This window comes from Rissa tridactyla, chromosome 1, assembly GCF_028500815.1.
Source record: "Rissa tridactyla isolate bRisTri1 chromosome 1, bRisTri1.patW.cur.20221130, whole genome shotgun sequence".
In the NCBI taxonomy this organism is placed as follows: Eukaryota; Metazoa; Chordata; class Aves; order Charadriiformes; family Laridae; genus Rissa; species Rissa tridactyla.
This window is the reverse complement of record NC_071466.1, coordinates 162,287,083-162,310,327: the sequence shown is the minus strand read 5'-3', so window position 1 is coordinate 162,310,327 and position 23,245 is coordinate 162,287,083. Positions and strand designations below refer to the sequence as shown.

General features: G+C 52.2%; 1 protein-coding gene across 3 annotated transcripts; it reads left to right on the top strand.

Moving 5' to 3' along the window:
* Window positions 1–5,493: 5,493 nt before the first annotated feature.
* On the top strand, window positions 5,494–21,587 carry C1QTNF6 (C1q and TNF related 6). 3 transcript variants are annotated; one of them, XM_054207956.1, is made up of 5 exons: window positions 5,494–5,671; window positions 7,508–7,641; window positions 8,252–8,489; window positions 10,069–10,514; window positions 21,365–21,587. In XM_054207956.1, exons 1-5 carry the CDS (start codon window positions 5,509–5,511, stop codon window positions 21,437–21,439), a joined length of 1,056 nt encoding a protein of 351 aa, XP_054063931.1. In that variant the 5' UTR covers window positions 5,494–5,508; the 3' UTR covers window positions 21,440–21,587. The 3 variants fall into 3 exon arrangements, with proteins under 3 accessions (XP_054063931.1, XP_054063941.1, XP_054063921.1); XM_054207966.1 differs by having other exon boundaries at window positions 21,369–21,487; XM_054207946.1 differs by lacking the exon at window positions 21,365–21,587 and having other exon boundaries at window positions 10,069–13,187.
* The last annotated feature ends 1,658 nt before the right edge of the window (window positions 21,588–23,245 follow it).

Genomic DNA, 23,245 nt, shown 5'->3' with positions numbered 1-23,245 from the left:
TCAGTTTGACCCTTCTGCTCTGCGGTGGATCTTCAGGGGAGAAACTGGAAGGGCAAGGAATCGCGATCGGGGAGGGGTTCCAGCGTGGAGAGGCAAGGGTGTGTTTCCAGGCTGTTACTAACACAGCCCACACTTAGTGTCATTTGAAGCTGTTGTTAGGGAGCCGCTGTATTTGTCATCAGCAGGGAAACACAGCAGCTCAGTGCCAGATTGTCCAGGTCACGTTCTGCTTCAGCTATTGTAGAGGACCGTGGAACAAGGGGGTGTGGGGAAGGGGCAGAAAGCAGTTAATCAGTTGTTGAAATAGGGGAGCCAGTAGATAAAAGAGACAGGGAGACACAAGGAAGGGAAACATCCTTGAAAAGATGTTCCTGGCTCTCCTGAGGATGCAACAGAGAATTGAAATGCTTTATCTGCTCGAACGAGTGGAAAATATGCAAATATTTGCTCATGAAAACTTGGTGTTCTTTGCCTTCCCAAGCATAAAATATGCAAACGCCACGCACAGCGCAGCCGGCTCGCTCAGATCTCACACTTACCACGTCATGCACAAACACATGCATACACATACCCGGCACGTCAATGCAGCCCGCTAAAGCCACGTGCCTGGACTGCAGCATGTCCTTCTATACGTGACAAACAGGGTCCTGTGGGAAAGAAATATATACGCCTCGATTCACGAGCTGTGCGCTCATGGGCTGTGCCCCACCGCTGTTTCCTTCGGCCGTCTTTACTGGCAGCAGCTCTCAAGGGGGGGTTTGCAGAGAGGACGAAGCACCGTGAGCCCACCCCTGTCCCCACCTGCCCTCGGCCACTGGTGCCACCCACCCGCCGGCAGGACAAGCCGGCTGCCCGCCGATGGCAGCCTGCGGGGCGCTGCGCCCAGCCTCCTGCAGGGGGGAGTCGGCAGCCGCTGTACGGGCGGGGAACCGGGCGAGCGGGCAAGGAACCGGGCGGGCGGGCAACTGGGAGGGTGGGCAACCGGGCGGGCGGGCGGGCAGGCAGCCACCGGGAGAGACTCGTAGAATCGTTTTGTTGAAAGAGACCTTTAAGATTATCGAGTCCAACCGCTAAGCCGGCACTGCCAAGTTGCCACTAAACCGTGTCCCTCAGCACCACATCATTTATCTCATCCATGCTTGTAGATATCTCATCGATGCTTGTAAGTATCTAAAGGGCCGGTGTCAAGAGGATGGGGCCAGGCTCTTTTCAGAAGTGCCCGGCAACGGGCACAAACTGGAACATGTGGAATTCCATCTCAACATGAGGAAAAATTCTTTACTTTGAGGGTGACAGAGCACCAGAACAGGCTGCCCAGAGAGGTTGCGGAATCTCCTTCTCTGGAGGTATTCAAAAACCTGCCTGGATGCGTTCCTGTCCAACCTGCTCTAGGTGAACCTGCTCTGGCAGGGGGGGTTGGACTAGTTGATCTCCAAAGGTCCTTTCCAACCCCTGCCATTCTGTGATTCTGTGATCTACAGGTCTTCTAAATACCTCCAGGGATGGCGACTTAAACACTTCCCTGGGCAGCCTCTTCCAATGCTTGACAACCCTTCCCATGAAGAAATTTTTCCTAATATCCAATCTAAACCCCCTCTGGTGCAACTTGAGGCTATTTCCTCTTGATCTATTGCCTGTTACTTTGGAGAAGAGACCAACCCCCACCTCACTACAGCCTCCTTCCAGGTAGTTGTAATGAGCAATAAGGTCTTCACTCAGCCTCCTTTTCTGCAGGTTAAACAACCCCAGTTCCCTCAGCTGCTCCTCAGAAAATTTGTGCTCCAGACCCCTCACCAGCTTTGCCACCTTTCTATGAACACACTCCAGTACTTCAATGTCCCTCCTGTAGTGAGGGACCCAAAACTGAACACAGTACTTGAGGTGCAGCCTCACCATTGCTGAGTACAGCGGGACAATCACTTCCCTAGTCCTGCTGGCCACACTATTTCTAATTCAAGCCTGTCACACATTGCTCTTTTCCCACCTGGGTTTGAGGCAGGGCTAGGCCTGGCGGGGATGCTGCACAAATGGCTGGTCCCAGCACGCCTGCACTCCCCACAGTGTGATGAGTGCAGAAACAAATTATATTGTTGGAATTTTGTCCAGACTCCTCTCCAACACCACTGTCTTCTGGGAAATCCCATATATTCACCCTGCAGGTGTGTGGGCCTGGAGATCTATGCAGAGCCCTGTGTTAGACCCTGAGAGGCATCACAGCTACTGCAAGGCATCACACAGTTTCAGCAGAGATCTGTTGCTATGAAATGCATCAAACTTTATCACAAAGGTATCAAACAATGCCTATGCCCTGTGCCTTGAAGACGGAGTGATGAACATGCTCGTGCTGGATCCAATGGCCAGAGAACACAGCAGGACTCTTGCCCTTTCAACTAGTTTTAGGACCAGACTCAGGACAGTGCTGCCAAGCAATGGTGGAACCTCTCTGTTTCAAACCCCTCCAGTGTCAGGGTGGTTCCCTTAGTGGGACGTACCCGTCACAGATACAAGAGTTTCTGTGAGCTCTTAAACACCAGCTTCCCCCCTCTTGACACAAAGTGCTTGTTTCTTTGGTGAGAAAGCTCATGGGTACCTTGGAAGAAAATTTTCTTGCCCTAACCACTGTCTACCTTTCTCAGCACTGCTCCTGAGAGTTGAGATGCCCCCAGTAGCAACCTGCTGTTGATAACTCCTCAGGGCAGGGTTAGGAGTGTGTGTAGGACAGGACAGCACAGGACAGGGGTAAAAACTCCTGGGTCTACATAGGAGAGGATGGGAGGAGGAGGCGTTCAGATGCATTCAGATGCAGAGAAGCAGAAGGCAGCAAGCTCAGATGGTTATTTTTAAAAACCGGTTCAAACAGGCTGCAGTGTCACCTGGTATCTCCCACCCAGCCAAGCGGTTGAGCCCAGGTGCTCACAAGGCAGCGAAGTCTTGCTGGTTGCAGTTGGGTTCGTGCTTGTAGTCCCACGCCCACCAGAATTTGGGGTGGATACTGGCACAGTTCCTTCCCTCAGTGGTCTCTCAGGCAGGGTCACAAGGTGGGGGTAAGAGACGGGACACTCAAGCTGAAAAAGCTACCTATGGGGAGAGGGGCAGCCTAGGTGATGTCCCCTTAGCCACAAGGCATCTCCAACCAACGCAGCTTGTCCGCCACTCTCTGATACACGGTTCAGCTGTGTCCGGCAGACACGCAGTGTCTCGGACTAGCCGTGGAGGCAGCTCACAGTTTCATGCTCAGGGCCAGAGACTGCCGGGTCTAGTAACAGCTTTGCTCTAGCAATAAGTACAGGTGAACGGCTCTTCCAGCGGCTGCTCAGCCACGTGGCGTTTCAGCAATGCGCAGCAAAAAAGAATTCAGCGTCTTTGCCAGGCCTTGATCTCTGTGTGAGACAGTCCAGGCCGCCGAGCAGACCAGCGCAGAAATCCCTGCTGGCAGAAGTGCCCTCAAAGGCAGCAGCAGCTTGTGTAAAGCCCGGGAACGTGTCATTCCTGGTCAGTCCAGGCCCCACATGGACAGAAGTTATGAGAGCAATGTAGCTGACGTCCAACAGGCCTGCCCATCCTCAGAGACGTACGAGATATTCTAAGCCAGTAATTTCATACCGCGTTGGTGCTCTTGGGTAACAAGGGCTGGCTGTTACACAAGCCTTGTGCACAGCCGTGGAGTCCACAGGCTGGAAAAGATTCATCTTATCATGGTATCACAAAATCTTAGAACAGTTTGGATTGGAAGGGACCTTTAAAGTTCACCTAGTCTTCCCAGCCCCCTCTGCAGCCTGGCCAGAGATGATCGGCAGACGGTCAGCTGCTGTTACAGGGTAACCCGAGAGCACCCCAAAATACTGAAACATAAAAACACACTGCCACCTTTCCATGTCCCAGGTGTCTCCCTCCCCATTTGCAGGCACTACAGAAGGGCCAGGCAAAGGTACCCAGGCAGTGGTGGAGAGGAGGCGAGCACGGAGCAGCGCTGCCCATCGCTTCCCAGCTCTCGAAACACGTGAGCTCTCTTTCCAAGGGTAGCAACGGCAGTAGCCAAAAGCCTGAACTTTGCTTCCAGAAGGAATCAGCTGTTGAGCTGAGCAAATCATGATGCTGTGTGGGGTGGGTGGAAGGAGGGAGGGAAGGAGGGAGAGCCAAGCCTGACACGGGCCAGAGCGGGGGGGGAGACACTCACAAAAGCCTTGGAGGCAGGATGGAAAAGACAGTAATTACATAAAAGCACTTGGCGAGCATCTGGCTGGAGTCAGCTGGGCCCCGCCAGCCCTCCCTCCCCGTGCTGCTCCCCAGGAGCAGCTGAGGATACGGATAACCCAGCGTGGGACCCCTCCGGAGGGGAGTGGAGGTAAGAGTCTTCTACTTCCCCTCCTGGCTTGCTATGCTTTCGGAGAGTGGGGGCAGAGGGGTGAGGAAAAACGGAAAGGGAATGCGACTGTGGTGGAGGAGAAGCAGCCAGGAAGGGGAAGAGAAGGGGATGTTTCTCTGCCTCTTGGTGTAGATGATACCTTTGCTCCAGAGGTTTTGGTGAGGAAGGAGCTGTGAAGGGCGAGCGTGTGGGTGTTTGTGGATGGACGTGAGTACATGTGTATGTGTAGCAGGGCAGGGGATCCAAATGCGCAGCAGGGGAGCTGAGCTGTACACAGGGACTGGAAAGGGGAGAAAACATCCAGGTGATTTCCTTCCTTCTGTACCTGTGGTGGAGAGGGTTAATAGGATGGGACACAGCCACTGGGGGAGAGCCATGCTGTATCCTCCTTCTTTGCCCGTGTTGGGGTGATTGCAGGAGAAGGGAGGAAATGCAGAAGGAGGAGGAAGCAGCTGCTTTTGAGCAGGGATTGTTGTAGTCCAATCTGGCCAAAGCTTCCCTGGGCTGCTTCCAAGACAGAGTGTGTGATGAGGGAGAGGGAAGATTGTCGAGCACACAAGGTGCCTTCAGGCTTGGGTTACACTTAAAAGCATGGCTGGCACAGGGTTGTTGGACAGCATTCTCAAAACTCATGTCTTGGAGCACTCAGCCATACAAGCCAAAACCTCCTGCAAATGTGGCTGCCCTGGCAGAATGTTGCTGGTGCAGCCAGTTCCCTCCAGGGAGGAAGGCGATATTACCCTGGCAAAAGTGTCTTTACTGGCATAAACTGCTGCCCAGCTGGGCAATGCCACCCGTCCAAGTCTTTGTCTGGTGGCTCCCTATGGGTCCCTATTCATCTCAGATGAGACATTTAAATACAAAGTCCTGCTCGCTGCCCACTGTGAGCTGTTCTTGCAGTCAGATGAGACAAAGGCAAAGGCCCCAGCTGATGAGGTCCTCCACAAAGAACATTTGCTTGGTTCTGAGCAACTCAGGACTACAGATGGAAATGTAGGATGGAAATGAGTGTGATGGCCTCCCTGTTACCTGTTCCCCTTGTAAAAGTAGATGAGGTCAGACATTAGGCCACGAGCTGCAAAAAGGGGGAATAATAAGCCGGGCAGGAAAGCCTGAAGGAATGAGGCACTGCAATAGCTTTGATGGGACAGAGAGGAACTTTGCCTTCAGTGTCAGTCTCAGAGTTTTCATGCACCCCAGAAAATTTATTGACTTTCAACAGTACTGGCAGCTGCCAACATCCCCACCAGCAGCAGGCAGGAGCAGACAACACCACGGATCACAAAAACCTGCTTCTGTCAGCTGGTAAGGCTCCATTAGCAAGAATTGTTGTGCTAACCTTTCCCCATCTCATTTTCCAAAAGGGGAGACAGGCACAGGCAGATGTGGGATACCTGCAATGGGTCTCATTGCATGTCAGTGCTGGAGCCCAGCTAGGAACTCACGAGCACAGCAGTGAATTTCTTGGTCCTCTTCCCACCCCGTCTGGAAGGCATGTTCACTCCATGTTCATTGAGCTCTAGGCTGACAGGCAGCCTGAGAATATCTCCAGGCCTCCCAGCCCCCCCTTCCTCCCTTCCCCCCAGCTCGCAGCACATATTTTCCCAGAGTTTTCCGCTTGCTTCTCCAGTGGTGCTGGGGTCCTGCCAAACGCCAGCCACTCTCTGGGAAGCGGGGCCTCCCATTCCCAAACTAAACAAATGGGAGAAGGAAAACAGAAAAAAAAAAGAAGTCTAAGCACACGTAGACACGCACAAAACCCTTTCCCCCTCAGAAACCTTGGAGCCTTCTCCAGCTTCTGTTGGAAATTGCAGGAGGCACAGTGCTGACTTGGCACTTCTGGCCCCTGCAGAAGAGAGCTATTGCCCATTCTTCCTTCTGCCTCTCAAAGATACATGTGTGCACTCCCCCCAGAGTATAAGTTCCCAAATCCAGTTTTGCTGCTGGGTAGGATCCCCAAAATCCTCTTCCCAACAGATTCTGGAGTGTAAGAAAAGTCTCCTGTTCACCCCCCCCCTCCCCCCAACTCTTCCTCCCCCAAAAATGCCCTTCATTCGCAGCTTCTGGTGCAGCCACGTAGTGCTCACCCCAAGAGCACAAGCACGTCAGCTCGGCGCCAGGCTGGGGACAAAGATCAGGGCCAGGGTTTACTCCAGATCCTCAGCTTTGCTGGCAGGCAGCTCCCCGCAGCCGGGCTGTGCTTCAGGCCAGGCACATCCCTCCCGTGCGAAATGCTCAGACAGGGACCTAACCGGGGCCATGACCGGGGGATGACATGCGCTGGAGTACAAGGCTTGGGGCTCTGCCCCGGGAGAGTGGATGACCAGAGAGGGAAAAAACTGGTACCTCTCCTAGTTGGCAGATGAGCTTGCTAGAAAGATCACGCCTGGGGCGAGGACCTGCAGTGACATGCAGAAGAAACAACACAGGAGAGAATGAAAGATGAATTTTGGGGACTATGAGCGGGACAGGCAGAGCTGGGGAGACAGCATGGCCAGCCAAGTGAAGGACTAATACCTGGGACGAGTGCCTAACGCAAAGGAGTGAGGGCAGAGTCCCGCACCAACCCACCTGAAGGAAAGCCCGTCTTTTGCACCCATGCACCTCACCTTGCCCATCCTGAGATGCTCACAGTGGGACGCTGCCCTGCCGCCTGCCCACCCTTTGCATGGGGTGCAACCTGTGCTGCCCTCATTCTGCTGGCCGGGGCTAGGCTGTTTGGAAGCAAAAAGGCAGAGGAATAAAAAAAATAAATATATATGTATATATAAGGAAAGGCACTACCTAGGAAAGAGTTAAAAAGCGCTGAAACCCAAGCCGGTTTGCAATGGAGAGCGCCCAAAGCCAGGGAGGGGAAGGGAGGGAGAGGAGAGGGGAGGGAGCAGGTCCAAGCCCAGCTTGAGCACCCAGCCAGCGCTCAGCAGTGCCTGTGCCAAGAGCCAGCTTTCTTAAAGCCATGGGTCCGGGGGCCGGCTTTGCAGGCGGAGGGGAGCCGGCGAGCAGGGGCTGGGAAGCACAGAGGGGAGCCCTCGGCCTCCGGGGTGAGCTGCCACGCTGCGCCGGGGTGCAGGCAGAGGGAAGGGAGGGCAGAGGCTGGGAAAGGGGCTTTCTCAGCTTGTTTGCGTGTCTGTCTTTCGTCAGCTTGCTTCTCTGGAGGCTGCCTGCTCCCAAGATTTGCTTCTTTCACCCTCCCCTGCTGTGGAGCAGCTCCCCTCTGGTCTGTCTGCAGAGGCCTGGCACTGTCCCCTGCTCTCGGAGGACATCCCGTTGGGAAGGTGCTGGGGTGCTGGGGTTTGCCTGAGCACACAGATGAACACTGGTGGGAGGGGGCTGAGGCAGAGGGAGGGATGGGATTTGGTGGGCGGAAGGAAGGGGGCTGAATTTAAGTTTCCAGGCCACAGTCCTGGGTCAGACTCCAGCTGGGATAGGGGGGTTGTTGGGTTAACTCCCGTAAAGAGTTGGTACCTTGTGACTGGAGGACTGGAGAAGTTTTCTACAGCCCTCCCCACAGATTCAGTATGCTTTTGCTAAAGGGGCTCTGTGTTTTGCCATGGCTCCTTCCTCTATCCCAGCCTGAGGACTGAATCTTCCAGTGGCTCCAGTGGTTTGCCTAGTGAGGGTCAAGCCTTCTTCCAGGGTTAGCACCTAGCCTCCATTGGTCTGGGCAGAAGGGCGTGGGGCATACTCTTGGGCCGTGCGGTTGCTGCTCAGATTGCAGCCTTGAACCTCCAGGGACAAGCATGTAAACTCCCTTCACAGGACAATGCCATTTTGTCCCACCCCTTGGCTCCAGCCACAGAAAGATGTTTTGTGGTGATCTCTGCTCCATCCCCCATGTCCTCCCCTTCTTATACCTTACTCTGGTGCTTCCTCATATCTTCCCAGGTCAGCATGGACATAATTTACCTGCGCACACCCCTGGCCTTCCTTCTTCTCCGTCTTGTTGTGCTTGGGGCACCCACTGATGAACCCAACCTCACAGAACCAGACCCTGGTGCTTGCAAGCGCTGTTGTGACCCACTGGACCCTACCACAGATGCCCCACCGCTCCCTCCCAGCCAACACCACTGGCCCTACCCAGTACCGGAGGTCCGTCCCTATATCAACATCACCATACTGAAGGGTAAGTGCCCATCTTGGCCCCGGGATGCCAAGCCCTGCTCAGGGACTGGTGGCATTATGGTGGAAGCGACAGCTGGGTTGATGGCATGCTGGTTGTGCTAACAAACTGCCAGATGCCCTCCTGAAGGGTATGTGCCCCCAAATACTGTGCCAAGGGTTTAGATGTTCTGTGCTGTGATGAAGAGTAGCTTGGGGGAAGGGAAGTCAATGCATATCCCTGCTGTGACCTTGGTGTCTCAGGATGCTGCCCGCTACCAGCTCTTCTTCCCTATTAGCATAGGAGTGGCGGTGGGAACCTCTTGCCAACCTGGGAGGACACCGTCCTTGCCTCAGACTCCCAGAGTCCTGTAGTGCCTGAGGAAAGGAGCGGTCTCTATCCAGCTGCAAAATAAGCATGTTTGGAGGGTAGGCATTGGCACCCGGGAAGGCTGTGGGGAAACCTTCTCCAGCTCCATGGGTCACATGCATTTCGGAGCGGGAGGAGGGCAAGGGGTGGCAGCAGCTATTTGCAAGCACCTCCAAGCTGTCAGTGACCCCCAGCTCATTCCACCCTGCAGCGGCTGGCTTGGATAGCAGGAAAAGGCTCCTTATTTTAGATTGGCTCCTCCCTTCAGGGCTCCCCTTTTAGACTTCGCTGTGGGCAAAAGCCTGTTCCCAGCTGGATCCTGCTACACTCATTTATTGTTGCCCTGTGGTTCCTCTGGGCTAGATGGGCAGATGCTCCCCCTTCCCTGCCCAGCCTGGAAACAGCTGCAATCCATCAAAGCTCAGCAGCATATCTGGGGCAGAGAGAGGCCTGGACTAGAGCAGGGTGCTGCGATACCATGCAGGGGACAGAGAGAAGGAAAAGAACAAGGCCCAAATTTGGGATGCTGTCACTTGTGCTGGGGGCTGCTCTGACCCCCATCTCTTCTCTGTATACATAAAGTACATTCTAGTGCTGCTTTCTCTCTGTATCGATGCCTGCCCAAGTGTGTGACAGGGAACATACAAACCAAAGGACGCCGGTATTGTCAAAGTACCAGCCCTCTAACTTGCACTGCACCATCCGCCAAGTCCAGCTTGCAGCTTTTCCCTCTGACTGACCACTGTTGTCCCTCTCTGGTCATATTCTTCCACAGGCATTAGAACTTCTTCCCCATCTCCAGCCTACAGCAAGAACAGTGTTCACACTACATGGATAAGAGGGTCATGGGAGAGGTGTGCAGGAGGGCAGGGGCTGTGGTGGAGGTAAAGGAGTGTTGTGGAGGAAGAAAAGGTAAAAGCCTCAGTGGTACTTTGCATTGCTGGGCTCCATCCGGGGCTGAAGTCTCCTAGGGGCGGGTCATAGTGCCTCCAGCAAGGCCATATCATGTGGTGAGGAGGGGGTTCAAAGGAGAAGAGACCCCGGTCACACCCAGAGGTCTGCTATCTCCTTTCCCATGAAGCACAATTATATTGTGACCTTCAGGAGCATTCCTTCTTCTGGCATTGCCCCACCCTTGAGCAATCCTCTGCCTCCTTGTTAGTCTTTTTCACCGCCACTTGCACCTCTGCCTCTGGTATTACATAGGAGTTGTGTCCTCTGCTTCCTCTTGTAGGAGAGAAAGGAGACCGAGGAGAGCCTGGGATGCCAGGGAAATGGGGCAAAGAAGGACCACGAGGCGAGCGGGGTGCCCAGGGCCAGAAAGGCAGTAAAGGACAGATGGGCACAGCAGGAGACCCCTGCAAGCATCAGTATGCTGCATTCTCCGTCGGTCGCAAGAAAGCACTGCACAGTAGTGAAGGCTTCCAGGTCTTGATCTTTGACACTGTCTTCGTCAACCTCTACAGCCACTTCGACATGTTCAATGGCAAATTCTACTGCTATGTAGGTGGACTTTACTATTTCAGCCTCAACGTCCACACCTGGAACTTCAAGGAGACCTACATGCACATCATGCACAACGAAGAAGAGGCAGTCATCTTGTATGCCCAACCCAGTGACCGCAGCATCATGCAGAGCCAGAGCCTCATGCTGGAGCTTCAGGAAAATGATGAGATCTGGGTGAGGCTCTACAAGCGGGAGCGGGAGAATGCCATTTACAGTGATGATGTTGATGTGTACATCACCTTCAACGGGTACCTGGTCAAGCCCAGCCTTGACTAACTGCCTCTCCTTCTCCTTGAGGCCTCTTTGGCCTTTTCTTTCTTCCTCTCTCTCTCTCTTTACTGCCCGCAACCACTGCAAATCACTTGGAAATGGGCCTGTCAGTTCTCAGGCACTGAGTGTGAAATTTGCTGCACTGGCTCCCACCTCACACCCTCTTGTAGCCAGGCCTCTATCTGTCCACTTACAGCATGACACTACCATCTCTCGCCCCCTCACCTCATGACCCCAACTTAGGTTATTGTCTGTTTCTAAATCCACCAGTGAATTGTGTCTGGCATTTAGGGTCCTAGAGCAGGAGGAATGATAAACCGCTGTTCCTGGGGATGTGTCCCTCCTTGGGGCTTCATACACAAAGGACTCACGTAGAAAGGGCTAGAAAGTCCCTACTGCCCAGGAGCATCTTAGCTCCTCTATGTCCCAGCTAGAGAGGCCAGTTTTACAGCCTGCAACATGGCCTTAATGTTACCTGTCACACCTGTAGTCTGGAGAGAGGAGTGGGGTCTGATGGCTTCCTGTAGCACAAGGAAGATGTAGGAGTGGTGAGAGATGACACTGTCTTTTCAAAAAGGGGACTGTTGACCTTCTGAAGGATGTAACTGGCTTTCCTTAGACACTCTTCTGGGTCACAGAGTCAAAGTTGACTGTAAAATCTAGGCCTGGTGGGATTGTTCTCCTCAGTGCCAGCTCTAGTTCTTCTAAGAGATTAAGGGCCAGACACCCAGCCAGATCCTTCAGAGGCATCTGCCATTGAATCAGTAGACCCCACCACTCTATTCCCACTAGGGATCATAAGCACAGAACGAGACAGAGAGAGACAACCCTACCAAACCACCCTCCCAAACCTCGCCTGGGATGATACTCGGTCTTGGTTCCCCAGCTGTGGGAAACTAATCCAGACAGTGAACCAGAATCTGGTCTCTTTTTTGGAAGAGATGCACTTGTGCCCTTCCATTGGTATCAGAGGTCATCCCTAACACTTGCTGTTGTGGGGGGAGAGTCGGGGCCAGGCCCTGGTTCTTGTGTGCCATTAGGTTGGTCCTCCTGAAGGTGGTTCTCCCAAGCTGGTATTGAGAGACCACTGTTTCAGGACCTGACCTAGAGGCTGTATGCAGTTAAATCAGTTCTAAACCTGGGCAGGTTGGCACCTCTTTGTCTCTGTGACGGAAAAGAGATAGAGGTGAGACTACAGCACCTCACCCCAGGGTTAAAAGCTTCCCTGCCACGTGCTCTGTGCCCTTTTCTGGCAATCTCATCAGAGCAACTGAGAAAAACATGTGGCCAAAACAAACCCTCGCTCTTCTTGTCAGGTTGGAGATGTCGCAGTGGGAAAGGAATGCCAGCGGCAGGATTTTCTAGTACCATTTGTACTGGTCTCACACTGCTCTCACTCACATCCCTCTGGGATCACTATGGTCCTGGGGGGAGCAGGTGAGGCTGACTCAGCACTTTGGGAAACCTGCTTCCACATGTTGTGATGGTCCCGTAAACAGCAGTGCCAAGAGTTGTCTGTTTTTTGAGTCTCAGGACAGGACAAGCAGGAGAAACTGTATTTCTCCTCTGGCCATCACTGATAATGAAGTCTTCTGACTTATCTAGCTTCTGCGGTCTCACGATTAGCCAGGGTCTCTGCCTGTAGCACCTGGGACTACCAGAGCTCTCCCATAGGAGATACACATCATTATACAGGACTAGGTCTGGTACACTCAGCCCAGGATGGCAAAGGCACAGGGACCCAGGGTAAATATTCAAAATGAACTTGAGAGAATTGCAGGACATTTTCTCTCTTGCCCTGTTTACTTACCCTCCCTGCTTTGCTAAGGAAGCTGTACAGACTGGAATGAGTTTCAGGCACTTTCTGCCCTCAATCCTCCCCACCACTGTCACTGAGGCAGTGGGTATAAAAAAAAGGTTTCGCTAAGGCAAAGCTGTTTTTTTTTCCCAGGGAAACCTGTGATGATGGGATCATGGGAACTAAGGGAGACCGAGTTTCTTCCCCTCCCTTAGCAGGTCAAGCATGTGGAATTGCTCAGAGGCAGGATTTCAGGCAGTAGAGAAGCAGCAGCATGCTGGAGGTGTTGCTCAGGATCAAATCCCGTTCTCTCTTCCTCAACAGGCTGCAAACCCAGATGTTGTCTATCTAATCTACAGTGTATAGTGCCCCTATGTCTCCCTGAAGAGAAGCAAGCCTCTCTAACACTGAATATCTCCAGAAAGAAGCTTCCTTCTTCCTCCATTTCTATTTGGTGTTTGAATGCCAGTGATAGGTCTTATGTGCTACCCATAAGCAGCCAGATGGTGCCTGATGCACATGAGAGAGGAGGGAAGGGGGACCAAAGGGTGTATTTAAAAGGCTTCTTGGTGCTAAACAAGATGGCAATCCCTTGGTGCTAAATCAGATTTCAGGAGTATTGTGTGCTTTCTGGAAGGTGTAGTAGGCTGAGTTGTAATGTACTGTGGAATTAATGGTGCTTTATGTTACAAAACCAAACTCCAAGAACTTTTGTGTGTATATATACATTTTTGTTTTTCAGTGGTATTAAACTTTTTTCTCTGGTTGTTTTGCACTTAGATCTGCTTTTCCCTCCCAACCTATTCCGTCTAGCTCTGGTTATCGCCGCATAGTGTAATGGAAAAGACACTGACATGAAAGAGACAGGTACAAAGTCTAACTCAGCTCTGAAACTTCCCTGGGCAATCCAGGGCAATCTTCTGTCTGTTTCCTTTGTGGAGAACCATTACCTTAAGATTTTACTGCTTGCACACTTCTAATGACAACCCTCTCCTCTTTGCTGGGAAAGCTTTAAGTAAATTCAAGGAAGGATTCTTTGGAAATTACCAAAAAAAAACCCAGGACAATAGAACAGGTTGTAGGATTAGGCTTCAAGTACGTAATTAATTATACTGAGGAAGGCTGGGCTGATGCTGGAGTTCTCATAAGGGGGATCAGACCCTTTATCTTGTGAAATTTTTAGCTCAGCTTTCTACCAAGTGCTTAGTAAGCATGTGTGTTTTCTGTTTTCCCTGTGGTGTTTCTCTTTTCTTTGCCAAGAGGTGAAGACCAGGAAGTACAGATGTAAAAGGGACATTAAACTGTTGACTAGACACACCTGTGCTTGCTAACAATGAGGTGAGTGGCAGTTCCAGAGTTAAGCTGGACACATATTTTTGGAAAACCTGTGTTTGATGAGAAAGGCTTGAGGTTCAAGTCAGAGGTGGAAAGACAAGTGGCGATTGCCCATAAAGTTGGGGAAAATGGGGAGACGTGAGGTGGGAGTGGAGACTTGGAGACCTGAGTGGAAGATCCTAGGAGGGATAGAGTCCTAAGGGCAGGGAGATGACTTTTGGAGCTATCAGTGTGGGTCAAAGAGGTAAGTAGGGCTTTGTTTAGCATCTTTGGGGTTTGGACTGAGGGGACTCCTGCTGAAGTGGAGGAATGGACAAGAAAACAAGAGAAGATGCCCATGTAGGACCTTCTGTTTTGAATTTAATTCATCTTCACATAGCTTCTCCGGTGTTTTGACGTGTACCAGACGCTTCATTTGGCAAGGCATAGAAAACATAATCACACGCATCCTTACAGGTCCTGTGTCCTGTGTCAGGCACACAGCTAGGGCTACATATATTCTAGTAAATGCAATACTCTGCCAGGTCAGAGCCTGGCCTTCTTCGCATTTTTTATTTACTTCTGAGGAAGCAGATAGAAATGTGTCCTCAGGAAGTGCAGGGGTTGCGCTTGTGCATGTTCCTGGCCCCTTGAGGTGAGATGCTGGTAGATTGGAGGTGATCTTGTCACAGTTACAAAAGGTGAGGAGTGAGGGAGGAGTGGAAACGTGTAGCCAGACCTTCTAGAAAAGTTTTCTTTGATTTGGTCCTTCAGCCTGCCCATTTGCAGAGGAAAGTGCCATATGAAGAGTCTCTTCAGCCAAATCCCTTGGGGATAAGATGCATGGTGACAGGCGGGATCTGTAGCTGGTGCCACCCATCACACCATGGATACCCAGCTGGGGAGTTGCTGTAGGTGAGGCTCAGCTCAGGCCAGGTGGACCCTGCAATGCTGTTGAAGGAACAAGGGCTACACTGGGTCAGACCAGCCCTGCTGCCCTTCCAGTGGGTGCAGCCATGCCCTGAAGGCCACGAGACCTCCATTCACCTCATTCACCCATGGGCTGGGTCCTTTTCCATGCAATGGGGCTGCCCTGAGGTATGTGAGCCTGGGGTTGGTGACAGCCAGCACCCCTCTCCCAGGCAAAGCAAGAAGCGTGCCCTGGGGTGGGCAGCTACAGCACTACCCTGGGGCCGTGCCTCTCTTTTCCCCTGAAAGACAGGTCCAAGCTCTGCTGCAAAGGTCTCTGTGGCCACGTCTCAAACTTGTTCAAGGTATGTGCCAAGGGGCTGGCCCTTTAAACTGGCTTCCTGCGGGTTTGTGGTCTTGCAGGTATGAAAGGGGGGGGGGAAGTGGGAGAGAGGAGGTAAAGGGCAGGATATGGTGCTGTCTCCGGGGTAGAAAGTACATGTCAGGAGAAGCTGAAGGCCCTGAAACAACATCTTGCCCTGTGATAGCTGTGGGAAAGGGGAAGAGAGAAGCAGAGCAAGAAAAGGTATACAAAAGGAGACCTTTAACCCTTCTGAGGGCACTCAGATGGGCACAGGTAGATGTGCCTGCACCCAAAGCACCAGGGAGAGCAGGGGCGCAGCACTTTGGCTCTGCATCTTGGCTCTGCATCTTCCCTGACCCTTTGTCACAGATGGGGCATCCAGTGGAATGGGAATGGGATGGGATGGATGGGAAAGGTCTCTGACAGCCTCTAAAGCCTCATCCCAGCTCCCAGCCATGGTACAGGGTCTGCCCCACGTCAGGGATTTGTGCACCATTCAGGGGGTCGCTGCACTGTACCGTAGCAGGTTCCCCTTCTGCTCCAGCCTGCTGTCCCTCTTCTCCGCCCAAACCACCCAGTCAACCTGCTTCACTCACACCTCAGCCTTGTTTGTCTCCCAGAGTCCAGGGAGAGAGACGGGGGTGATACAACGACCCAGCCAGCATCGCCCAGTGCTGCAAGCAGAGCCCTCGCCTCCCTCCATCCAGTGCATCGCAGCCAGATGCCAGCAATGGGTTGAACCTGTGCCAGATCTCCCTTTTTCTCACCTTCCCTTTCCCATTGCTGTCTGGGACCTGCCGTTGGGCCCAAAGGGCTGGATGCGGACCCTGCCTGTGGCTGCACGGATGGTGGGGCACAGCTGCGTTGCGAAGCATGATCGTTCCACTGCCTCACATGGCACGGCCCTCCTCTGACCACAGCGGGAAAATGGGCATCTGCCAAGCCATGCTGGGCTTCAGAGGCCAGCTCGGTGCGCACTCTGCTATGACACCCACACATGTATGCACATGCACGTACCAGCCCCATATGGACATCTCTCATCTTCCTGCCAACGGAAACTGTTGCCCTTTGCAAGCCTGGCTCGCTCTGAAGATGCTATCAGGACGTGGTTCGAGGGGGGCTGAGGCTCCAGGCCTCTTTGGTACAAGCACAGCTCCCTCACCTCATGACATGCCTCCCCCTTCTCCCACAAGCCCTCTGTGATCTCTCTCCCTGCAGTTATACCATGGTGAGTGCCAGGGCAGGTTTAAATCAAAGGCTTCTGACAGTTTCTCAACCCACAGACTGTCCCATCTCTTGAGTTTGTGTCACTTAACTCGCAAATGATGAGGGAATTATTGCAAAATCTTTCCCAGTCTCTGTTTGCAATGGCTGAAATGGGAGGGAGCAGGATGGAGAGCTCTTGGGTTGGAGACGCTAAGGAGCAGGGGGCTCCCCATCTACCTGGGAAGGCTGGGAATGCAGCCCTGGGCGAGTGGGAGGTGGGGGGCTGGGTAGTTTCTTGATTCACTTTAAGCTACTTGCATCCATGCCTTCAAGAAGTGAGGCTGACCTGCATCAAACTCAAAGCTGCTGAGGTGCCTCCACTGCCAGGGAGCCCAGACAATGCAAACTGCAGTGCACCTCTGAGGCAGGAGATGTGTCCAAGCCTCACTGGTTGCTACTGGGGGCAGTTGCAATGCTTCAAAGTAGCCAGGGGAAGAAAACACCCAGGGAGAGGAAGGAAGACAACAGTCTCCTGTCTAACTGGCACTGACCCTGCAGGTATCATTTTCGCTGTTCTGGTCCCCTGCTCTGAAGCTCTGACTACCTTCCAGGTGTTTGACACAACAGCATCCTAGAGCAAGACTCGGGCATAGCATCTTCCATGGGGTACCAGAGGCTCACTGCATTCTTCTGTTTGCCCCACACGTGCTTTTCTGGGCTCAAGGTATTCTCCCATTTGCCCCTACAGACACTTCCCCCCACTGCCCCCCACCTGTCCTCGATTCTTCCCCTGAAGTAGTGGAACGAGGCAGATCACTAGAAAGGGCTTCATAGGCAACCAAGCCTGTCTCCTGCAGCCACGAGCAGCAATTAAGCAGATCTTTTGGGCCAAGGGCCCACAGAATTACTGTTCCACACACAGTCCAAAACACCTCCTGAGACCTTGCTTTGCTCCGACTCCTGCTTCTCTCCATGTGGTATGCTGGTGACACTGGTTGACTCTTCAGAAGACTTATGCAGGCTTTTACAGTTGTACCACACTTCAAGCTTGGTCCTGCAAGGCTTTGACATGTTTTTTTGAAATTCCATTTGTTCATGATATGCCAGAGTCTGAAGCACCCCCCTGACCCTAAGCCAGGCTTGCTTCTCCTCCCTCATCCCCAACCCTGCCAGCTGTGGAGGCAGCACAGCTATATCTTCATGGCAACGGCTAGACCAGGCAGGGACAGTGGTGTGTTGGCTCAGACCGTGACTCTCTTGTCCTGCAGGATGGCAACCTGAACTCTGGGGAAATGGAGGGAGGATCAATGCATTGTCTTCTGTTTGCTGTGGGGCTTTTTTTTCCATCCTCCCCCCCGCCCCCCCCCCAACCGTTAAGCTCCTGGGCCAGGGCTCCTCACCATTGCAAAGCAGAGAGCTCTCTGAGTGCAAAGTGCAGGGGAAGCGGTGGGAGGGTCAGGTGAGGACCGAGAAGGGCGAGAGGAAAAGGTCAGTGACGCAAGCCCAAAGCAATGGCTCTCAGCTGAGCTGCTCCGCTGTTTGTCCGTGCTGCGCTATTTCTACTCGGCAACAATTCACACATCTGGGGACCACAGCTCCTTCCACCGCCCACGCTCTTCCTCCCCCCTCACGGGGGCTGAGGCAGGGGAGGGGGGAAGGAGGGCGAATACTGCACCGGGCTGCCGGCATCGTTTCCAAGACCGAAGGGGAAAAAACCCAAACCGAGTGGCCCTTTTCAACTGCCACCTTCCCTCCGGGAGCTGAGCATCTCTGATGAAGGAACCTGCTGCCTGCAAAGGGAGTGGGGAGAGGAGGAAGAAAGGGGGGATCCTTTCTCTTGGGGTGCAGGGAAGGTCAGCGCTGGGGAAATGTACTGACGCCCTCATCCTTGGAACATAAAAGCAACAGTGCCAGTTTCCCCTTAGAATTAAGGTCCCACCTGGGTAGACCGTGGCTAAGGGCAGGGACCCTGGGTGCCTGGGGACGCGTGTTGTCCTTGGCCTGTTTCCAGGGTTAGCATGCGAGTGGAGCCAAGTGCTTGATCCCCTCTGTGTTTCCCGGCTCGGCTGCAGCTCTGCGTGCGTGCCTGCGGGTGTGTTTATGTGTGCGAATGTGTGCACAGGTGCAGGCCGGGGGGGGGGGCCATGTTCCCCTCCCCGCCCCCCCGCTCCCCCCCTCTCCCCGGCCTTCTCCACAGCCTGCTCCCAACTGCAGGGCACGGCACCCTTCCAAAAACAGCCCTCCTGGCCCCGTGTGGGCTGCGAGGGCTGCAACTGCTTTTTTTGAGCTGTGGGGAGAGGGAGGATGAAATTATGAACTGTTTCAATGCTCTGTGCCCTTTTCTGCTTCTTAGGCGGGAGGTATTGCAACAACAGGGAATGGTGGTATTCAAAAAGGCATTCCCTTCCTATCCATGCATGCCACCCTAAGGAACAGAAGAGGAGGGAAGTGACACCCTGGTCTTGTTTTTCTCTTGAGCAACCAAGTCGCATTTCCCCTCAGACCTCCTTCTCCCTCTTTCCCAAATACAGGCACCGTCAATGGGGCAGATGTGGTGAGATGTGGCTTGGGCTTTGTGTTATAGCAACAAATCTGAAATGTTTCACAAGTAAAGGGCTCTGTGTCGCATCTCTCAAGGAGCACCTTCAGGCTCCTCAGAGACTATAGTGGGGAAAATACTAATTTCCACACTGCTTGTTTTTTCTCCAGGTGATGGTCTTGCAGTGTTCACCACGGTCTGGTTAGTAGTCTCCAGTAACAAGCAGCCTTTCTTAATCCATCTCCCCAATCCAGGAAATGAGGTCTTCAATTGCATGCAACCATACACAAAAACTTCATCAAGCTGCAGAGCTGCTGTGCTACAGGCAGTTCACCCCAGAGAAGGGTTCCCTAGGAGGAAAAGTCCTCAGAGAAGCCAGCCTAGAGCTGAAACCCTGACAGAGGTGGGCTCCCAAGAGGAATGAGGAGCCCTTTGGGCTGACCTGTTTCACAAGCCAGTACATCACTTGGAGGATTGAAGTGCCCTCAAGTCCTTGGGTCAGGTTGTGGGCCTGGACTTCACCCTTCCCTTCCACTCCTTCCACCCAGGCACACTGGTTGTGGCTATTGCCTTTCTCATCATACCTTCTGCCTCCCAAGGTGGGGAAGAAAGAGTAAAGTGCTCATGAGCAGTGATGTTTGAGGTGCAAAAGGAGGGGGGCTGAACCTGAGAAACCACGAAGCAGGGGAAAAAATGTCTCTCCTGACTGAGGCCAGGGGAGAGACAGGAGCACAATTCCTGAGCACCGAGCCATGGAGAGGCAGGCAACTGCCCCCAAACAAGTAATTTCTGTTCAGGCATTTTAATGACATGAAAAGTAATAATTGCCATAGTCACAAATCAGTAACCCACAGAAGGGCTGAAGGGGGAGCAGGGGGCTTGCCTTTGGATAAGCATGACATCATCAAGCGTATTTCAAAACAAAGTCAACAATCTAATTAACTCCCTTTCTAGAAACTGCTCAGGCACAGAGATGAAGAAAATGGAGAAGGAGCAAGGAGAGCTCTGAGCAGAGTGGGGGTGGTTGTTGTAATGATTTTTTCCTCTAGAGAAGGAAGGGAAATGTGATTAAATTGGGAGCAGGCTTCGCTAGTCAAAGCACCTGAGGGTTTATTCCCAAGAATCTCCTTGCAGTATCATGTCTTGCCTTCAAGCATTTTTGACTGTACAATAAATCTCTGAATTCTTCTCAATTTATTAGGTCTGGAAGCCATCATTGCTTCATATTAGGCTTGTCAAGCATTCCCACACAAGCCCCTCTAACTTTAAATAGAGAGAGATTTAGCACATTGGGAAGCTGCAAAACAGAGCGGGGCTTTATCTTTCCAAGACTGCCCAGGTAATAAGGCAATAATCTCCTGCAAAGATGAGAGCGGTTGCTGGCGCAGAATAGCAAATCAGACAGCTTTCAGCTCATTATCTTGCTCCGGCACAGATTTGGTATAAGGCTGGTCTCTGAATCCAGTGCTGCCCTCCTGTAGGTCGTATAACTTGCACAGGCACTCCCCTCTTCAACACAGCAATTTCAGTAAGCACTCTGGCTGCGCATCTTCAGCATTCAATGCCAGGGGAACCCTCAGGGACTTGCACAGGCGTGTTTTAATACTAGAAATCAATATGACAGACCTGGGCAGTAGACATCTGCGTGTGATGCAGGATCTGGTGCCTGGTCTGAGAATCTCAGTTCTTGAAGAAGGTGGGAAGATGTCCTTTGTGCCCCTTTCTCTGCTGTGGAAATTGAGACACAGAGAGGATGTGAGAGCTGTACAAATACATTGATAGTCCCACGGGTATGCCACCTTCCTTCCAGCTCACACTGGTGAGTTTTCCGTTGCAGGTGTGCCAGGCTAAGGTCATCTGCATACACAGACGCCCCAATTCAGATGACAAGAGATCACTTGCCACACTGCTGCGGCTCAAATGCCTGCTTTGCCTCACACACTGTGTCCACAGGCTCAGACGAGGGCACAGGCACTGACCTTCCTTCGTGTTGCTGAGCCCAAGGGTACTGAGGGACACAGAGTGCCAGGCCAGGGTGACAGTCCAAGTCTTTATTGAGTGCCTCTAGGGAGGGACTCATTGAATTCCCTCCCTGGGGGAGCCCTTGTGGCACCACAAGCACCCATCAAGGAGGCAGGCATCCACACCTAGGAGCTCTCTTAAGCCTTGAGTCTGCTGCATGGGCTTCAGTTCTTCAGACTGAAGTCCTGACAGTATCTAGTTCTACCCAAACATAACAAGGAGTTGGGGCTCAGGTCCTGAGCGGGGGCATCTCGTGACCGTCCCGTGCTCATGCTTATGAGTTCATAGTTATGTGTTCACAGCCAGGCAGGCTAAGAGCGAAACTGCTCAAAAATAGCATGCTTACCCTCCCACCCTTGTTTCCCCACTTCTCTGGGCCTGTGACCATCACCGTCAGGGAGTGAAAGTGAACACCTCCTCCATCCCCCTCCCACCTGTGGCCCCAGGCTTGCCACGAGTGAGAGTGCCTGCAAATGCCTCAGCTTCTTACTACTTGTATCCATGTTCTTCCCTAGCCTGCAGGGCTAGGGAATCCCTACTTCTGAACACTTTGTGTGTATTTGTATATAACGTGTATATTTGATGTCTTCTGCTTTTGTCAGGCAGATCTAACAGGACACTGTCTGGGGGACAGAAGTTGGAAGGGAAGAAAAGCAAGAATATCATCTGCTGTGTAGGTGGGCTTTAATGATTGCTGGCTGGCGTGGCTACTCCCATTGTGGTACCTGATCCCAGAACTTAAACTCCATTGCTTAAATGCCTCTCCACTTAAACACGGTGATGGAGATTAACCTGAAGGCAGCGTTTAGCCTATAGCAGCAATATCCGTAGGAATGATGGAGCAGGAGGAAAAAAAACCTCTTTAACGTTGGCCCGAGGTTGCCATTTTGATACAAAGCAAAGCCTCTTTTAGACCCGTAATGTGAACAAATTCAATAAAGAGCTCACTGATACACTAAACAGTGATTCCCCGCGGGGCCATTTTTACAGACTTTTTTCGGAGTAGAACCACAATTTAAGGGGAAAATAACGGCAGATGTAGAACAACGTCGGAGTTTTGAGAAGCGCACATATATGAACGGCAGGAAATTCAATGTAAAGGTTATAGCTAAAACAACATTATTTGGAAAGTACCAAAAATAACCTGCAGAGCGTCTAGAGATCTTCACAGTGTATCCTGTCAGGAAGAGAACTTGGGTGGCCATCAGGGCATCTCTGCCCTCCCTCTCTCACCTCCTGCTGGCTTTTCACCCTTCCCACTGCTTGACTCCAGAGTGCCATGAGGACAGGACACCGAGATAGATCTACTGAGCCCTTCACTGAGCTTGCCCCTGGTGAGACAGATGGCTTGTAAACTGCAGGCAAGGCATCCCAGTTAGCCTGGGGCTCCAGTCCCAGCTGAGAGCCAGCAAAGGGAAGGGATGTTGATGGATCGCGGGACAATTTGATACCACGCAATACCTTTGCTCTTCACACTTCTTCACTCTTTCTGTTCTCTTGTTCACCTCTGCCATTCTGCAGAGACTCTCAGTGGATGCACAGCTGAAAATGAGAAGTTTCAGGAGCACTGCTCTGCTCTAATGAAAGCAGAGTCGGGGGAAAAAGTTCAGCCTGCACGTAAGCACCTGCCCCAGCCTTGAGGATTTTTAAAACTTACATTGCTCCTGAAACACCGATCTGGCTCAAACAACACCTTTAACCAAACCTCCAATACCACACTTTTACCTGTTGCTTTGACACCAAACAACAATGCTGACTGGCAAGTTCACCCGTCTCGGTCGCCATTATGGGGACAGGAAGGTAGTCACAAGAACACATCACACGTGTCGCTGACAATGCGGTTTTGCTGGGCTTCTCACATTAAAAATGGCACCATTCCTAACAATGTCGGTGTAAAGGAGATAAAAAGTGCCAAACTCTCAGCAGCCCGACATCCTGGGCAATCAAGTCTGAAAGCTGTGCTGGTGGCAAGTGTATTTGTTTGTATCAGATGGGGCCTGGACACGATGCCTGTGTAGGAAACCCTTTCCTACTTACGCCACACAGTTGTTGTTTTAGCACATTTAAAACTGTGTTTCCAATGCTGGAAACTGATGAATTGATGCTGAGGCATCAATGTTCAGCTGTCTGTTAGCTGATCCATTGGACCATTCCCCCCCCAGTTTTGGAAAAGTCAATCAATTCCAGCCACACCTGACAAAGAAGTATATCCCTTACTAATGTTAAGCAAAGGTGGCTGGATAGAGGAGAGATGGCTCTCCATTTGGATCCTCATTGGGAAATTCTTCTATGTGACATCAGTCCTTACTAGGTAGCGAAAAAATCAGCATAAGAATCTATCGTAGAGATGAAGATCTAGAAAAAACAGTCTCCAGTGAATTGGCTGACCAGATAAATCCTTTTTTTCAACTATAGCAGCCACTCATCTTCTCTAGGGACTAACTACATGTTAAGTTTTCCTCTTCCACTGTTTCAAGTACCGT